This window comes from Gadus morhua, chromosome 4, assembly GCF_902167405.1.
Source record: "Gadus morhua chromosome 4, gadMor3.0, whole genome shotgun sequence".
Taxonomy (NCBI): domain Eukaryota; kingdom Metazoa; phylum Chordata; class Actinopteri; order Gadiformes; family Gadidae; genus Gadus; species Gadus morhua.
In genome coordinates, this window is record NC_044051.1 from 3,721,988 (window position 1) to 3,739,069 (window position 17,082).

General features: G+C 48.0%; 1 protein-coding gene across 1 annotated transcript in view; it reads left to right on the forward strand.

Moving 5' to 3' along the window:
* Positions 1-15,965, forward strand: part of LOC115542686 (transmembrane and coiled-coil domain protein 3) — a 25,892-nt gene extending 9,927 nt beyond the window's left edge. Inside the window, exons 2-6 of the mRNA XM_030355056.1 lie at positions 4,986-5,159; positions 7,052-7,141; positions 7,900-8,693; positions 11,052-11,187; positions 13,193-15,965. Of these exons, the coding sequence (XP_030210916.1) occupies positions 4,986-5,159; positions 7,052-7,141; positions 7,900-8,693; positions 11,052-11,187; positions 13,193-13,507 (1,509 nt within the window). The 3' untranslated portion in view covers positions 13,508-15,965. The remainder of the gene's footprint in view (positions 1-4,985; positions 5,160-7,051; positions 7,142-7,899; positions 8,694-11,051; positions 11,188-13,192) is intronic.
* The last annotated feature ends 1,117 nt before the right edge of the window (positions 15,966-17,082 follow it).

A 17,082-nucleotide genomic window follows, 5' to 3' on the forward strand; every position in this document is an offset into this window, starting at 1 on the left:
TCGGGCCAATGAAAAGTAACCTTCGGCTGAATTATCTTTCCTTTTGTGTTTAATATCACACGTCAAGGCTATTATTATAGCAGTCAAGTGTGTGTGTGCGCGTGTGTGTGTGTTTCCGTGTGTGTGTGTGTGTGCTGTGCTGTGCTGTTATGTATTTTGTGTGTGTGTGTGTGTGTCAGAGATAATGGCGGTGCTGAGTTGTGTGCCTTTGCTGAGTGTGTGTGTGTGTGTGTGTGTGTGTGTGTGTATGTATGTGTGATAACAACAGACTGGTACGGTTCATGAACAGTCATCATTAGTGTGCATTGGGAGAATAAAACAAATCTCTCCACACGCTTTGAAGCGATTCCTCAGACTCTTGCAGGCAGCTTCCATCATCCCACCTCCGTATTCCCTCACCCTCTTGCTGCATGGATTATTTAATTCCCCTCGCCCCAGCAGTCGAGTAGCCTACTTTCCCAGATTCTGGGAAATTCCATGGACAAGCGAGGAAATCCAGTGTGCCAGTAGGAGCGATGTTCATGTGTGTGTGTTTGTGTGTGTTTGTGTGTGTGTGTGTTTGTGTGTGTTTGTGTTTGCGTGTGTGTGTGTTTTTGTGTTGTGCTTGTGTGTGTGTGTGTGTGTGTGTGTGTGTGTGTGTGTGTGTGCATGTGTTTGTGTGTATATGTGTGTGTGTGTGTGTCCTCCCATCTGTGTGCTAATCTTAATGGCCTGATTATAGACCCGTGTGGCCGAAAGACCCGATAGTATTTTATGTGTGTGTCTGTGCACGTGCTTGATAGCTTGCTTGCCTGTGGGTGTGTGAGTGTGTATGTGTGTGTGTGTGTGTGTGTGTGTGTGTGTCTGCCTGCTGTGTGTGTGCGTTTGCCTGCTGTGTGTGTGTTTATTTGACATGTTGATAGCCTGGTTTCCGCCTTTTTGCCAACAGCAGCACAGACCTGCTATCCCCCCCCCCCCTCTCTCCCTATCTCCCTCTCTCCTTCTCTTTCCCTCTCTCTCCCCCCCTCACATCTCCCGTACGTGTGTGGAGTACTAACCTCAGGGCTCAGCCTGCGCATGTTTCCATTCACCCATGAGAGAGAGAGAGAGAGAGAGAGAGAGAGAGAGAGAGAGAGAGAGAGAGAGAGAGAGAGAGAGAGAGAGAGAGAGAGAGAGAGAGAGAGAGAGAGAGAGAGAGAGAGAGAGAGAGAGAGAGAGAGAGAGAGAGAGAGAGAGAGAGAGAGATCACTGCCATTAAGATATCTATCACACCGGCTATCCGGTAAGAAGGGCCTGTGTGATGGTCGAGTGGTTCGTTATTTATTTCTGGTTGCTTTCTCTTTCGGTTTCATCGCCATTGTTGTCACAACCCTTTTTAAGGTGGCCGTTTATTTGCCTTGGTAATGCAAATACGAGGATTTGGGCAAACCAATATAGACCAGAGAGAGCGAGAGAGAGAAAGGGGGAGATGCAGAAGATCTATCAAACGCGGCAGTGTAATTGCGAATGGGAAGGAGGAGAAAAGCAAGAGGTTTCATGGCAGTCATATTGGTGAATTGGCCTCGTGACGGCCATTGTAAAGTCTCTGTCGTCAGATTCCCCTTCTGCACAGACCAGGCATTCCTGGCTCTCTAAATGGCCCATCCTCTGTGGTTGGCCTATATGTAGGTGTGTTAAACCGCAAATGAGCGGAACCGTCTGTAATCAAGACCTTCTGTCTATTTGATGGGTCGGTGTGGAGAGATTTCAGGTCGGCAATGGACAGATTTATGAATCGTGATCGTAAATTGATCTGTGTGTCTCTTCTTCGGGCAAAATGTTCCGGGCATTCTCACGGTTGTGTATTTCCACATGACTAGGGGGTATAAACGCTGACACACAACAATACAGCCGACAGCACAACAAGCCCAAGGGCACAGTGGCACTGAACCACAAAACGTGCATCAGTAAATAGAGCCGACTTCAAGGCGAAAACAGAAAAAACGTCTGGTTATGAATTCAGTTTTTTCATATCTTCATGACGCTGCTTGTTATTGTTGTGTGTGTGTGTGTGTGTGTGTGTGCGCGTGAGTGCGTGTGTGCAACAGGAACACATCCAGAATGCTAATATTTTTAGCCCGTTGTGCGGCGTCTGTCTCCGTGCAGCAGAGAGCTCTCGGAGCAGAGAGGCTCTGAACACACAACACAGGAGACGACAGCGGGCCGTTTGTTCCGAGCCCACAGACTCTGCACTGCACCACTGGCCTCCTGACTCAGGATGGGGGAGGGAGGGAGGGAGGGAGTTTCGTCTTTTCAGTCCTCGAGCGAGGCTGGTCGAAGAGGAGCCCCCCGCCACTGAGTACAACTGGTCGATGTTGCAGTTTACCCCTCCGATATTTGCGTTTTCTCGCTCGCTCTCTCTCTCTCTCTCTCTCGCTTACTCATTCTCTGTCTCTTTGTCTGTCTGTCTATCTATCTCTCCCTCTCTTTCTCTCCTCTCCCCACTCTCTCTCTCTCTCTCTCTCTCTCTCTCTCTCTCTCTCTCTCTCTCTCTCTCTCTCTCTCTCTCTCTCTCTCTCTCTCTTCCTCAAGCTCACTCTTGCTCTCTCATTCTCGGTCTCTTTGTCTGTCTGTCGGTCTTTCGCTCTCTTGCTCTCCTCTCTCTCGCTCTCTTTTTCTGTCCGTCTCTCTCTGGCACTCTTGCTCTCTCTCTCTCTATCTCTTTCTCTGTCTCTCAGTCTGTCTCTCAGTCTGTCTCTCTCTCTGGCTCTCTTGCTCTCTCTCTTTCTTTCTCTGTCTGTCTGTCTGTCTGTCTGTCTGTCTGTCTGTCTGTCTGTCTGTCTGTCTGTCTGTCTGTCTGTCTGTCTGTCTGTCTCTTGCTCTCTCTCTGTCTCTGTCTCTCTCTCCTGTGTGTCTTGAGTGCTGCTTGTCTATCTGTCTCTCGCTCTCTGTCTCTCTTTCTCTCTTTCGCTCCAGCCCTCTCTCTCACTCTCTCACTACAGGAAAGATCATCTTGTTCTAGACAATATTCCTATGGTTACCCTCCGACTGTTGTTAGAAATGCATGCACAGACACCTGCGTCTCTGCAGAATGATTCATTCATAACAAGACCACCCCACTTTGTCTTTGGAGGGAATGAAAAAACAGACAAAGAGAGCTGGCAGCCGGCATTAAGCATTCCTTTTTGTTCGCAACGTCATTAAGAGTCTATCACGATATTTGAATGATTTCCGAAACACCGTTGTAAACAACATTATATTGAATAATATATAACCAAAAATGATGGTGTAGGATTGGAACCAGTCGCTCTCATTTCCGTTTGCAAATTAAAATACGAAGTGAAAATACCTGGTTTCAAATCTCATTTGACCGGTCAGGAGTGTATCTCCATAATGTACTCAAGTGTAATTGAATTCTCGCCATGCCCTTCTCCAAAAGCAGGACAAGTGTGGCAGCAGAGTTATAATACTGGATTCCTTACACGATTTCTGTCAGTAATGCAAACAGCACTACCATGGCCAAAAGATGAATTTATCAACACAAAGGGAAATCTCAAGTCTTTACATTTGCCATTTTATGTAATGCACGGTAATCCTCTACATACCCAAGTAACTATACTTGAGGGAAATATTCCGGCTGTATAATAGATGCAGTGTGGCATAAATAAACGAGGTACGATGCAGATGCATTGGGTTTGCCGCGGCAGCTGGTTACAACAAAAATAAACAAATTGCAGTTATGACGAACCACACATCTGAAGAACAACACATAAAAGGCTTTGAATCGCTAACCCAGCCGTCGCTGCTGTTGCTGGGGAAGAATAAAGGCCACTTTGGTGTTCCTTCAAAAGGATTCTTCCTTTTTATCACGGGATTTTGGGAGAATTGGGCCTTTCCTTTCAGGATGGCTCAGGGTTTTAGTGAAAGTCTGTGAAATGGGAAGCGACTGCAGACTTTTACTCCTTAGCAAAAACTGTGTGGAACAATATCCGAGGTGACTTTTTCGTGTGTTTTTCTTATATAAGGCGTGCTAGAAGAATTGTTGTACTGTGTTGTGTAGCCAAACAAGCAAACACATAACACACATGAGGTTAACTGACAAACAAGGTACACAAAATACACATGGTTTCCTGCCAAATAGGGAACACATAATAGACACACTGCTAACTGGCAAACAAGGTACACAAAATACACACGGTTTCCTGCCAAATAGGGATCACATAACACACATACGGCTAACTGACAAACAGGGTACACATAAACACATTCAGGTTTCCTGCCAGATAGGAACACATAGTACACATTAAGCTAACTGACGAACAGGATTAACATAATACACATGAAGGTTTCCTGCAAAACAGGGTAAACAAAATACATACAAAGGTCAACTGACAAACAGGCAACACACAATACACCCAAAGGTTTCCTGCCTGGATAGGAACGCTGTTTTTTTCATGGTGAGCTGTCCTAACATGATCTTGGCCCGGCTGGAAATAAACCTTGAGATTTTGATTACTTTTGTAATCCTGGGGCGATTGTTACTGTAACCGTTTCACTGCTTAAAATAATGTAAAATAAATAAACGTACAGTGAGGTAATAAAGAAGATGTGCATATATACAAAAAAATTATGACTAAATGAATAAAAGGGGCTTTGCAAATGCATGCACACACACTAGAATGTACACACAAAAAATATGCATGCACATTAAATATTCATTATGCAAAGTGGCTGACGAGAGTGCTGAGATATTTAACATGAGCGAGGTCTTCCCTGTGTTCCCTACACACCTGCATACTGCATTCTCCCTTTGTGTGTAATGAATGTGATGTGTGTGTTCATACTGACCTGTGAATGTTTGTGTGTTTTTTTTTACGGTGTGTGTGTGCATGTGTGTGCGCGCGTGTCTGTCTGTCTGTCTGTCTGTCTGTCTGTCTGTCTGTCTGTCTGTCTGTCTGTCTGTCTGTCTGTGTGTGTCCGTGTGCGTGTGCATGTGTGCATGCGTCTGTGTGTGTGTGTGTGTGCAGACGGACCGCGGGCTCTTCGATGGCGCTAACAGCCTGGGCCTGCCGGCGGGGCTGCGGCGCGGCGGCTCAGAGTCCAACCTGGACGTGGTGGACAGCGGCGGCGAGGGGGGCGTCGGCCTGGACTTCACCAAGGGCGCGCTGGCCCTCGACGGGCTGCAGCAGAAGATCCTCAAGGTCGGGCCCCCGACACACACACACACACCTGGACACACCCCCACCTGAACACACACACACCTGAACACACCCCCACCTGAACACACACACCCACCTGAACACACCCCCACCTGAACACACCCCCACCTGAACACACACACACCTGAACACACCCCCACCTGAACACACCCCCACCTGGACACACCCCCACCTGAACACACCCCCACCTGAACACACACACACCTGAACACACCCCCAACACACATCCCCACCTGAACACACCCCCACCTGAACACACACACACACACACCTGAACACACACCCACCTGAACACACCCCCACCTGGACACACCCCCACCTGGACACACCCCCACCTGGACACACCCCCACCTGGACACACCCCCACCTGAACACACCCCCACCTGAACACACACACACCTGAACACACCCCCAACACACACCCCCACCTGAACACACCCCCACCTGAACACACACACACACACACCTGAACACACACCCACCTGAACACACCCCCACCTGGACACACCCCCACCTGGACACACCCCCACCTGAACACACACACACCTGAACACACCCCCACCTGAACACACCCCCACCTGAACACACCCCCACCTGAACACACCCCCACCTGAACACACCCCCACCTGAACACACCCCCACCTGAATACACCCCCACCTGAACACACACACACCTGAACACACCCCCACCTGAACACACCCCCACCTGAACACACCCCCACCTGAACACACCCCATTCCCCCCACACCCCCCCTTCGACCCAACCCAAACACACCCACCCAGCCTCCGTCCGACCCACCCACTCACCCCACCACGACCCCCGTCGACTTAAAGGGGGAAGACAGCAGGAATATCCTGGAAGGAGGGGGTGAAGTGATGGGGGGGGGGGGGGGGGGGAGGGTGGAGGACAAGGTGGAGCAGGAGGCAAAGGAGATGCGTGGAGATGGTGGTGTTGAGGGAGGCGGAGCGGAGGGAGATGAAGGAAGGCAGGTGGAGGTGAAAGGCGAGGAAGGGAGGAGGAGGAGGAAGGTGGGAGCAGGAAAGGGGGAGGTAGGTGAAGAGTGGAGGTGAAGGGAGGGGTGAGGTGTATGGAGCAGGGGGAGGTGGTGTAGAGGAGGGGTAGTGGAGGTTAATGGAGGACGAGGAGGGCTAGGTTTATAAATACTCCTATACCGGCGTCGTATGGGAGACATATGGTCGGGTGGGATCCTGCGATCACACACCACATCACATGATCGTCTCGTGGTTCTCTACCACGGGTTCCCTGAGGTATAGAGGGAGAGGGGGAAGGGAGGGGAGGGAGGGAGGAGGGGGAAAGGGGGGAGGGAGGGGGGGGGGGGTGTGATACATGCTGTGTGTTGCTGTCTCATATCTTCTCAACACACCGTCAAAGCACAAAAGCAGCAACACCAACAGTTTTCACAGCGATGACGTGGTGGGAATGACTCCTCACCCTTAAACTTTGTCTGAGCAACCACAACGACGGAGATCGCGGTCTGACCCCAGTTTAAGTGGTTCTACTTTTAAACCAAGCTTGAACAAAAAGACAGCGCAGCCCTGTATTCTCTAAAACATTATCTAATCCTAGCTATCTTTGTTGTATACGGGGACTGGGTTAACCATTTGATTGTTAATACACTGTTTCTATGAACATCCTTACTGTACCAGCATAGATATATCGTTGTTTCTCTTTTTTCTCCTGTATTCATATATTGTACTGTATGTATTGAAGGTCGCTTTGGATAAAAGCGACATTAAGACAATAAAGAAATATATATTTCCCCAGCTTAAAATCGCTCAAACGCCCTGAATCTCAACCTCAACCTGCATCCGAATCATCTCTACCGATAACCCCCCCATCATCCAACCCTCAGGTGACGGAGCAGATCAAGGTGGAGCAGACCGCACGCGACCAGAACGTGGCGGAGTACCTGAAGCTGGTCAACAACGCTGACAAGCAGCAGGTGATTCAGACTTCCTCCTTTCAAACGCAACAGACCCAAATGCTCTTTTATACATCAATCAATCAATCAATCAATCAATCAATCAATCAATCAATCAATCAATCAATCAATCAATCAATCAATCAATCAATCATTCAATCAATCAATCAATCAATCAATCAATCAATTAATCAATCAATCAATCCTGTTAAACCAGCAACTTAAAGATCTAGTGCAAGATTTATTCCTTAAAAGTTCTCCAAGTGATGACATTTGGGATAGATTTATGTAGCCTCTTTGTAATATATGTGTGCTTTGTCTTCTGTCACGCTTGATACTGTCAATTGTGGCTACTGTTTCATGTTAATGTTTATCTATCGATGCTTTATGTCTCATATGTATGTCTACATGTTTCTCTATTGTTGCAGTCTATGTTTAGTATATGCTACACGTGAACCTCCTAAGAAGGCGCAATTTGATTGGTTCGCTATCTCGGGATGTTGGGCGATATCCCATGACTGAGATCTCAAACTCGGGGTATTGTTTTCACGCGTGTCTCGTTACGCTAATAAAAAACGAACAACCCGCTAATAAAAACAAATAAATCTCGGCAAAAAGTGTTATCTTGTTTGTTTTTGGAGTGTTCTCGTTTAGTATATATTAAAACAATTATTCACCTCAGGCTCGGTGAATAATTGTTAAAAATGTCCTCCTTTCCTTAAATGATGCAAAAAGAATTTCCTCCCAAGCCAATAAAGTTGCATCGCACCGTATCGTAGGTCGGCCGCATCCGCCAGGTGTTCGAGAAGAAGAACCAGAAGTCTGCGCACGCCGTCGCGCGGCTACAGCGCAAGCTCGAGCAGTACCACCGCCGCGTGAAGGACGGCGAGGGCGGTGGCGCTAAGACGGGCCCCCGGGAGCCCGCCCCCCCCGGTAGCGCTAACGGTAGCGGTAGCGGCGGGAGTAGCGGCGGCGGCGGCGGCGGCGGTGGCGGCGCTAGCCAGAAGGAGTCCGGCGGGGGGAGCCGCAGCAAGGAGGGCAGCCTGCGGGACGTGAGCTCCACGGGGCGCCACCACCCCCCCCAGCACCACCCGGCGCTGGACAAGGTGAAGACCATCGGGCCGGGGGTGTCGCTGTCGCCGCCCTTCTTCTTCAACAAGTCGCGGGAGATCGCCAACCTGATCCGCAACAAGTTCGGCAGCGCCGACAACATCGCCCACCTCAAGAGCTCCATGGAGACGGGGGCGGGGCTACAGGCGGCGGGCGGTGCGGCGCGCACGCTCAGCGGCAGCGCCAACACGGTGGCGTCCCGGGCGCCCAAGTACACCAGCGACGACGAGTGCTGCTCCACGGGGACCTCGGCGTCGGCCGACTCCAACGGCAACCGCGGCTCGGGGGCGGGGTCGGCGGGGAGGGCGGAGTCCCAGGGGGCGCGGCTGGGCGAGGTGCTGGAGGTGGTGCGGGAGATCCGCGAGGCGCAGGCCCAGCTGGCGGAGGACATGGAGGCCATGAAGAGCCAGTTCAAGCAGGACTACGGATACTTCACCCGCACCATCCAGGAGGAGAGATACCGGTGAGGGGGCGGGGGAGAAGCTGTGTGTGTGTGTGTGTGTGTGTGTGTGTGTGTGTGTGTGTGTGTGTGTGTGTGTGTGTGTGTGTGTGTGTGTGTGTGTGTGTGTGTGTGTGTGTGTGTGTGTGTGTGTGTGTGCGCGTGCACATGCACAGGCACGCACGCATGTATTCACGCAAGCACACAGACACAGGCACGCACGCGTGCACACGCGCGTGCTTACGCACGCACACGTGCGCACAGAATCGCACACACACGCACATACGTACAGACATCAACATGCGCATGCACACAAACACACATACACGTACGCACGCTTACGCTCGCACACGCACTACACACACACATAAAAATGCACACACAAACACCACACACACACAAATACACGCGCTACATACACGCACACACACACGCAGGCACGCAAACAAACACACGAACAAACACTCAACTCTCCTCTTCTATTAAGTTGCCCCTAATCGCTTTTCAAACCTCTCGGGTAATGGGAAAATCTGTCGATGCGTGGTCCTTGGTTCCACTGTGAGATTGAACAGCACCCGGGGGACGTGAGTTTGGGGTTCTGTTGAACAGCGATGGTCCTCGAAGTGCCTACTGAGTGAAACGGTCTTCATCAAGTTGAAAATAACCAAATAACACTCTGAAGCGCTTAGCCATCAGCGGTGAGATGATTACATCGATTCAAGTTTGTTAAACAGCCGTTAAAGTTGGATTTTACCCAAGCCTTTCTTTTTTATTATCCGGACCATTTAACTTCCAGTGTGAGACTTGTGCTACAGTGTTTTAGTGTGAACACAATAAAGCACACGCACGCACACAGCCAAACACACACTCACGCACGCACACACACACACACACACACACACACACACACACACACACACACACACACACACACACACACACACACACACACACACACACACACACACACTCGATTATGCCTTTTCTGTGTACCCTGTTCTTTGTTTCCACCTACTCCCAGCCGTATGTTTCTGTTTGACTCTCTCTCTCCTCTGCTTTCCAATTCTAAATATACAATAGGCGATTCCCATCGGCCCCTCGCTTCCTTAACTTCGAATAGTAGGCCAGAGGAGCACACTAAAGCGGTCACCGAAGCGGCTTCGGACCAAGAATACGTCGGTGTCCTACACTGGAAGTGCTTTGTAGTGAATGCCTCCAGGCTAAACAGGAAGGGATCTTCAAACAGGGCTGCCATAACCTTAACCTACCTCTGGGTTTCTGTGTGTGTCTGTCTGTGTGTTACTACGTTTGCATCACTTTGCACTCATGTGTGGATGTGTGTGGCAGATCCTTTTGCCTGTAGATCTATCTGTGTTTTTTCCACTTTGTCCTTAGACATGTGTTGAAGTCTGACGGTCGTGATTGGCCCTGATATCAACAGTTATCGTTCCCTTTCATCCCACTGGGTTGGATATCTTATTCCAACACTTTTTCCTTGGTCCCTAACGGTTAATGCTCAGCTGCTCAAGTGAAGGGCCACCAAGCACTAGGACGGAACGAAGATTGCGTGTGTTGTTGGAACTCACCCCCAGCTCACGTTCACTCTCATCCCACTGAGGCAGCTGTCCCATTCCAACACTTTTTACCGCTACTATCTGTCTTGTGCGTATAGCCAACAAGCGCAAGGCCATAGCAAAGCTTTTGTGTGTTGGAACTCACCCCGTCTCGGTGTGTGTTTGCGGGGGTCCGGTACGCTACTGCCCGTCTCCTTGAGTGTACACAGCCAACAAGCGCTAGGACGTAACAAAGCCTTTGTGTGTTGGAACTTGCCCTTTTTGCGGGGGTCAGGTAGGCTACTGCTGCTCGTCTCGAGTCTATAGCCAACAAGCACTAGGAAGAAGCAAAGCGTTTGTGTGTTGGGACGCATCCCGTCTGGCCCTTGGGGGGTCAAGTATGCTACTGCTCGTCTCCTCGAGTGTATAGCGAATAAGCAATCTTCACGCAGGTGGTTTCTGACATACGTCAGACGTGTGTTGATAGAAAAAAAAATCGACACTTTTTTTAAATTATATCTACTACTATTTTTACACAAACACCAGAAACCCCACCCTCTTGAAGATTGCTTAAAGAGAAAGTGATTTAGAGTGATTTTGACTGGGAGAGTACCTCTGCCCTATCGGACGTTCATTCATTCAGGTGGGGGGTTAACCCGCGGCAAGATGGCGGCGGCATTGAGGCATACGTTCCACTGAACAGCACAGCTCAGGCGATATCGAGCCAACGTCTATATATATATATCTATGGCCAACAAGCACTAGGACGTAACGAAGCCTTTGTGCATTTGGAACTCAGCTCGTCTCGCCCTGTGTTTCCGGGGGTCAGGTATGAGCGGCTCGAGGACCAGCTGAACGACCTCACAGAGCTCCACCAGCACGAGACCATCAACCTGAAGCAGGAGCTGGCCGCCATCGAGGAGAAGGTGGCCTACCAGGCCTACGAAAGGGCCCGCGATATCCAGGTACGGGGCGGAGACCAGGCTACAGTAGCTACATTTATCATTGAGACTCACAATAAGTACATTTGTTAGAAGAAAGAGAAACCGTGAGGTAAGGTTCATAGAAACAAGTGCCAGGCACTAAGAATCTCTAGGTTAACCCATTCCCTGTATACAACACCGATAGCTAGGAAAAGATGCTACATGATGCTAAGTGCTATTTTTTCCAAGTGCAAGGACGAACAACATACAATAAGAGCCTAAGAGGGCTGTGGGGGTGGGAGCTACATGCTACATTGCATCCAATGGCCATAGCAATTGGAAATAACTTTATTTGTATAGCGCCTTTCTTACACTCAAGTGCTTTGCTAAAACTGATCTATTCAAGCAACCTTAATAATAAAACATACATAGTATTTTGTATTGTATTGTGTTTTAAGTCTTATTATTTATTACTATCAGGCACTGTTTTTTGACCGTTAATGTTAATACATTATTTTATTATTAACCATTTTATTTTTATATATATGATTATATTATTACATATATATATTATTATATTATTACAGTTACCAAATCGATATTGTGGAAATATTTTAGCTTCAGGAGTTTTTTGCAAAACAATAGATAATAAAAAGAAATTGGCAGACCCTGAAGGAAATGGGCGGACAGAAATAAGATGGTAATAAGTTGAGCCTCTCGGTTAGCGGTGACTCACGGAGCTACCCGCTCACGAGGTATGTAAATCAGGAAGCATATTGCCGCTCTCGTTGTGAGCGTGAGAAGTGGGAGAAGTTTAATCCTGCGGATGCCTCCAGGCCCAACACGAGCCAATTCTCAAACGGGGCCTCCATGACCTTAACCTAACTCTGTGTGTGTGTCTGTTTGTTTATGTTTGGGTGTGTGTGGGTCTGTGTGTTACTACGTTTGCATCAATTTGCTCTTATGTGTGGGTGTGTTTAACGCATACGCTGACTGTCAATCTATGTGTATGTGTGTGTTTTTGTGTTTGGATGTGTGTACGTATGTACTTCTACGTTTGTGTGTGTTTGTGTGTGTGTCTGTACATCTACGCTTGTCTGTGTGTGCCTGTCTGATCCTTTGCGTGGGTGTGTGTGTATGTCTATGTGTGTGTGTGTGTGTATGTGTATGTCTCCATGTGTGCGTGCTTGTGTGTGTTTGTGTCCGTGTGTGTGTGCATGTGGATGTCTTTGTGTGTCTGTCCATCTCCATGTGTGTGCTTGCTTGCGTGTGCATGCCTGTGTCAGTACGTCTCCGTCTGTGTATGTGTGTGCGCGTATGTGTGTGTACTTCTCAATCTGTGTGTGTGTTTGTGTGTCTTTGCCTGCGTGTGTACATCTCCGTCTGTGCACGTGTGTGTGTGTGTGTGTGTGTGTGTGTGTTTGTGTGCCAGGGATGTGTCACTAAACCCGCCACTCTGTCGGGTTATACTTTCCAGTCAGGTCCGATCAAATTTGAATATTTAATACAACATCCGGCCCCCTTCTTCTTCTACGCCTCTCTTGCTGCACTGCGACTGTCAACATCCGGGATAATATACCGGTAACAGCTCTCAAGTCTCACGCATTCGGCGTGAGACACACGCAATTCGGAAGAAGAGCGGTACGGAAGCGCGCAATAATTTGCAGTGTCAGAATTCTGAGAATTTAGTCAGCCTTTCAGATTCCTCAGAATTCTCTGAAACGGCAAATTGCGCTACTACTAGCGAACTACTTTCAGCGTGACTGGAGAGAACTTCCTTAAATTAACCTTTAATGCTAGATTTGCATGAACGCTTTTGTATGAAATAGTTTGGTTCTCTTTCATGGAAGCCGGAAGTGGGAGATTCCTGGGGCTTGCCCCATGAATTCAACCCATGCACACGCTCACACGCCACTCTTCGTATTTCTAGCGTATAAAAAGTGGCTGGTAAAAAAGATGAGTGGCTGGTAGATTTTTAAATCTACCTGCCACAGTGGCTGGTGGGCAAAAAAGTGAATTTCCATCCCTGGTGTGTGCGTGTGTGCAGGAGGCGCTGGAGTCGTGCCAGACGCGCGTGTCCAAGCTGGAGCTGCAGCAGCAGCAGCAGCAGCAGTCCACCGCCCAGCCGGAGAGCGCCGACGCCAAGGTGCTCCTCGGCAAGTGCATCAACATCATGCTGGCCATCGCCACGGTGATCCTGGTGTGCGTCTCCACCGCCGCCAAGTTTGCCGCGCCCCTGCTGCGCAGCCGGCTCCACCTGGGACTCACCTGCACCGCGCTGTCTCTGCTGGCGCTGGTGTGGCGGCACTGGGACAACCTGCAGGGGGCGCTGGAGCGCACGCTGCTGCCGCCGCCGCGCTGACTCGTGTGTGCGTGTGCATGTGTGTGTTTGTGTGTCGGGACGGACCCCGCACACAGACATGCGCACGCAGACCTTTGAACTATAAACACACACACACACTCACTTGTCTTTGTGGGGACACAGGATTACCTGGCAGCCACACACTTAAGGGACGTCACTTTAGAAACACTACAGATTTTGGGGACACTGCTTTCGGGCACATTGTGATTTTGTTTTATTGCGTTCCTATTTCGAGGTTGTTGTGTAACCGTGAATCACCCCGGAGGTAAGCACCCGGAAAGTGTTAAATTATTTCCAAAGTGAAACTAAAGGTTCTCTTTCTAATGAGCTGTTTTTTCCGTGTTCTTTTATGTCCCCAATAAGGAAAGTGTGTTTGCGCAGGAGAACGGGAACAAATCAATGCAACGTCTACACCTCATAGTGATCTGTGACCCGGGGGGGGGGGGGGGGGGGGGGGGGGGGGGGGGAGGGAGGGAGAGAAGAGGAAGAGTTATGTATTGTAGCCTTACATCAACCTGCTTCCCCTATAGCCCTAATGAACAGACATTATAGGGAAGCGGTTGTGCTCGGTTATTTTCTAATTTAAGAGAGTACTGCTTCAGACGCACATTGCGAAAATAAATCGCCGGTCTGCAACATCAATTCCGTTCCCTTTCCTAGAAATCTTGCACCGTTGACGTCATCGGACCAGTGGTCAGAGATTTGCGTTCTCCGTCAGTCATTCCTGACCATCCCTCGAAGGAGTTATCCCCCCTACTCTGCGTTCCTCCTCAGGATTTCTTCCTTGCTGATTAAGGGCGTTTTCTCTTGCCCTCTTTGGGAGCTAAGGTCAGCGGGTGTCTTAAATATTTGGCCGCTTAAGCCCTTTGAGACTGTAATGGTGATTAGGGCTATACAAGTAAAAAGTTTAATTTAATTTAATTCAATTTAATGCTCAAAATAGGAGAAAAGACGTCGATAGTCCAACCTTTCCCCAAATGTTCTTGCTCTTCTAAATTAGATAAAGCTGATTGGAACGGCTTTCAATTATCATGATACGCAAACTTTGTTGTTTTGGGGAGATGTTGGGGATGGAGTCAGAAGCCCCCAGGTGGATCAGAGGCGAAGCATGATGTGATATCTGTCTGTACGTGTCTAAAAAGCGGTGTTGACACCACTAAGACCTACAGCTGCTCGACAAGTGTATTCAAGCCTATGACATGCATCTCAAGTATGTTTGGAGCAAAACTCTGGGAGGGTGTTTCTGTTTCCGAAAACGCCCCAAAACCCTGCCCTCAAGTTTTAGAAACACTATATTTAAGAGGGGGTGTTTATACATCTAATTACATCATGAATCTCACTACAACGTTGATGAATGCATAACTAGTTCTATGTATTTCATGTACGCATCGGTTGAATTTCACACGATTCTCTCTCAATAACCAAAAAATGACATCGGCACACATCTTTGGAACGGAAATCTGAAAATAATGTATTTTTAAGGGAATAAGGTGAATATCTTTTGTAGCCCCAAAACTGTGGAATTACATACCAGCCGGATGGGATTTGAAGACAAGGACACATCTTTCCAATTTCTAAATGGATATTATTGTGTGTGGTGCTCTGTTTTTATCTGTTTGTCTGCCTGCTTGTTGTGAGTCAATATATATGGAAAAGTGTGGGGAATGTTTCAATCCACTGGCTTTGGTTTGTGTGAATCGTTGTGTCGTGCTGGAGACCCTTTTCGTTTGGTTTGGGTGTCGTCAAAGTGTGCTCTCTCTCGCTCCACGACTCTAGTGGGCATCTGGTGTCCAGTTTGTCTCTTGACCTCCCTCTATCTCTGTTTCTGGGTGGGATGGGGAATCTGCAAAATGTATTTTGGGTGCTCAATAAAAATCGAATTAGCTCGGGAAGTGAGCGGGAACGTTTTTCTACAGAAGGGGCAGTGACCGTAAAATAACTGCCGGAAGTGAATTGCCTTTTTTATTTCTTTCATTTTCATTTTTTGTATTTACTTTCAGTCTCACTATTTTTCTGCCATTCTTCCTCCTTTCATGATTTTTTTTTTTTATAGAAAATCTTTTGTGGGAAAGCCTTTTGTCCGAGCAGACGAAGCAGAATGACTCCTGCAACCCCCCCCCCCCCCCGCCCCCCCCCCGCCCCACACCCCCCGACTTTCATCCGCCAAAACACCTCTTGCATCATTCTTTCATCATGTGTTTCCAGTTGGATTGTTATTGGTTTTGGGGATTAATCAATCACTGAAAACACATTGTCTTTGCAATTCTGTGCTCCAAACGGCTTATCTCTGTCTTTCTGTTCATATCTATCTATCTCTTTTAAGTTCTATACTTTTAATTCCGATGCTTGTCTCTGGGAATGTCCTATCTGTTTGTTGTTGCATCGTTTGCAACTGTGGTTCTCCCTCTTTTTCAAATTACTAAATAAATCCTTGTTTTCTAAAGAAGATGCTCATTCACTCCAGTTTACTCGTTATTTGATTAGTTCCTTCGATTCGAGCTGCTAAAGTATTTTACAAGAATAAATGTCCCCATTTTTGTAGAACGCAGACCTGAGGGTAGACCATAAAGTAAAGAGTTTCTAGAAATAAAGGAAAGGTGTTTCGTTATCAACACAGCAACAACTAACAACAGAAAGACCAAAAGTAAAGTACAAACTCCTCTTACAGTGCTACCTTTATATAATACACATTTATAAATATGTAAAACTTTGTGAAACAAGGTAATAAACGTTGCATTATTCAATACCTGGTGGGCTGTGATGGTTAGGTCATTTCAGGGTTAGTCGGCTGTTTGTGATTCAGGTCTACAGGCGGTACTTTTCTTTTGCTGTCCCTGTAGAGGGGTCTTTGACCCTCACGTCATGGCAGGTTTATTATTTATTAAACACTGGCTTCAGGGATATCAGGTGGTCTAAACAGAGGTCTGATATAAAGTTACTGCACTGAACTGCACTCTTCACAACGGACGGCACACTGTTTGGAAATAACACCAACCATGTTGTGTAAATCTATGATTAAAAACGTTTATAATTACGATAAATTATTGACATTCAAATCAAGCCGGCCTAGTCTAATGTAGCGGGAAGCACTGGGTCCACGACTTAACCAACATGGAGTCCTATTATTCCTAAGTATTGTGTTCGCGTACTCAATGTTTACCGGGTTTCGTCGGCTTTACCCTCTCAAAAACAGGTTATTTTGGGATCCTGATTTGCGTGTAGCTGTGAATGTCTAATAACCTGCGTTGGGCTAACGCCCCAGTGCGTCTGCGTGTGTACCGCCCGTTGAGAACTATGATGAGACGTTAATGTAAACAGTTGTTTTCTTAACGATCGAGTGCAAAACTCGTATTAATTGACATGTTTACTTGATTTGTGATGCCAATCGGTTCCGCCCTGCCCTGCGGGCCCTGGATCATGGACCTAGGTCCAAACCATCCACTGCAAACTGAGGGGACACCGCCACCTGCTGGCGGTATTGGTGTAGTGACAAGTGGTACAAGATTGTCAAGTATGGCCTTCAATTAGGAACAATTCAGAGTCAATTAAAGCAGGGATAGACATGAGCAAACACT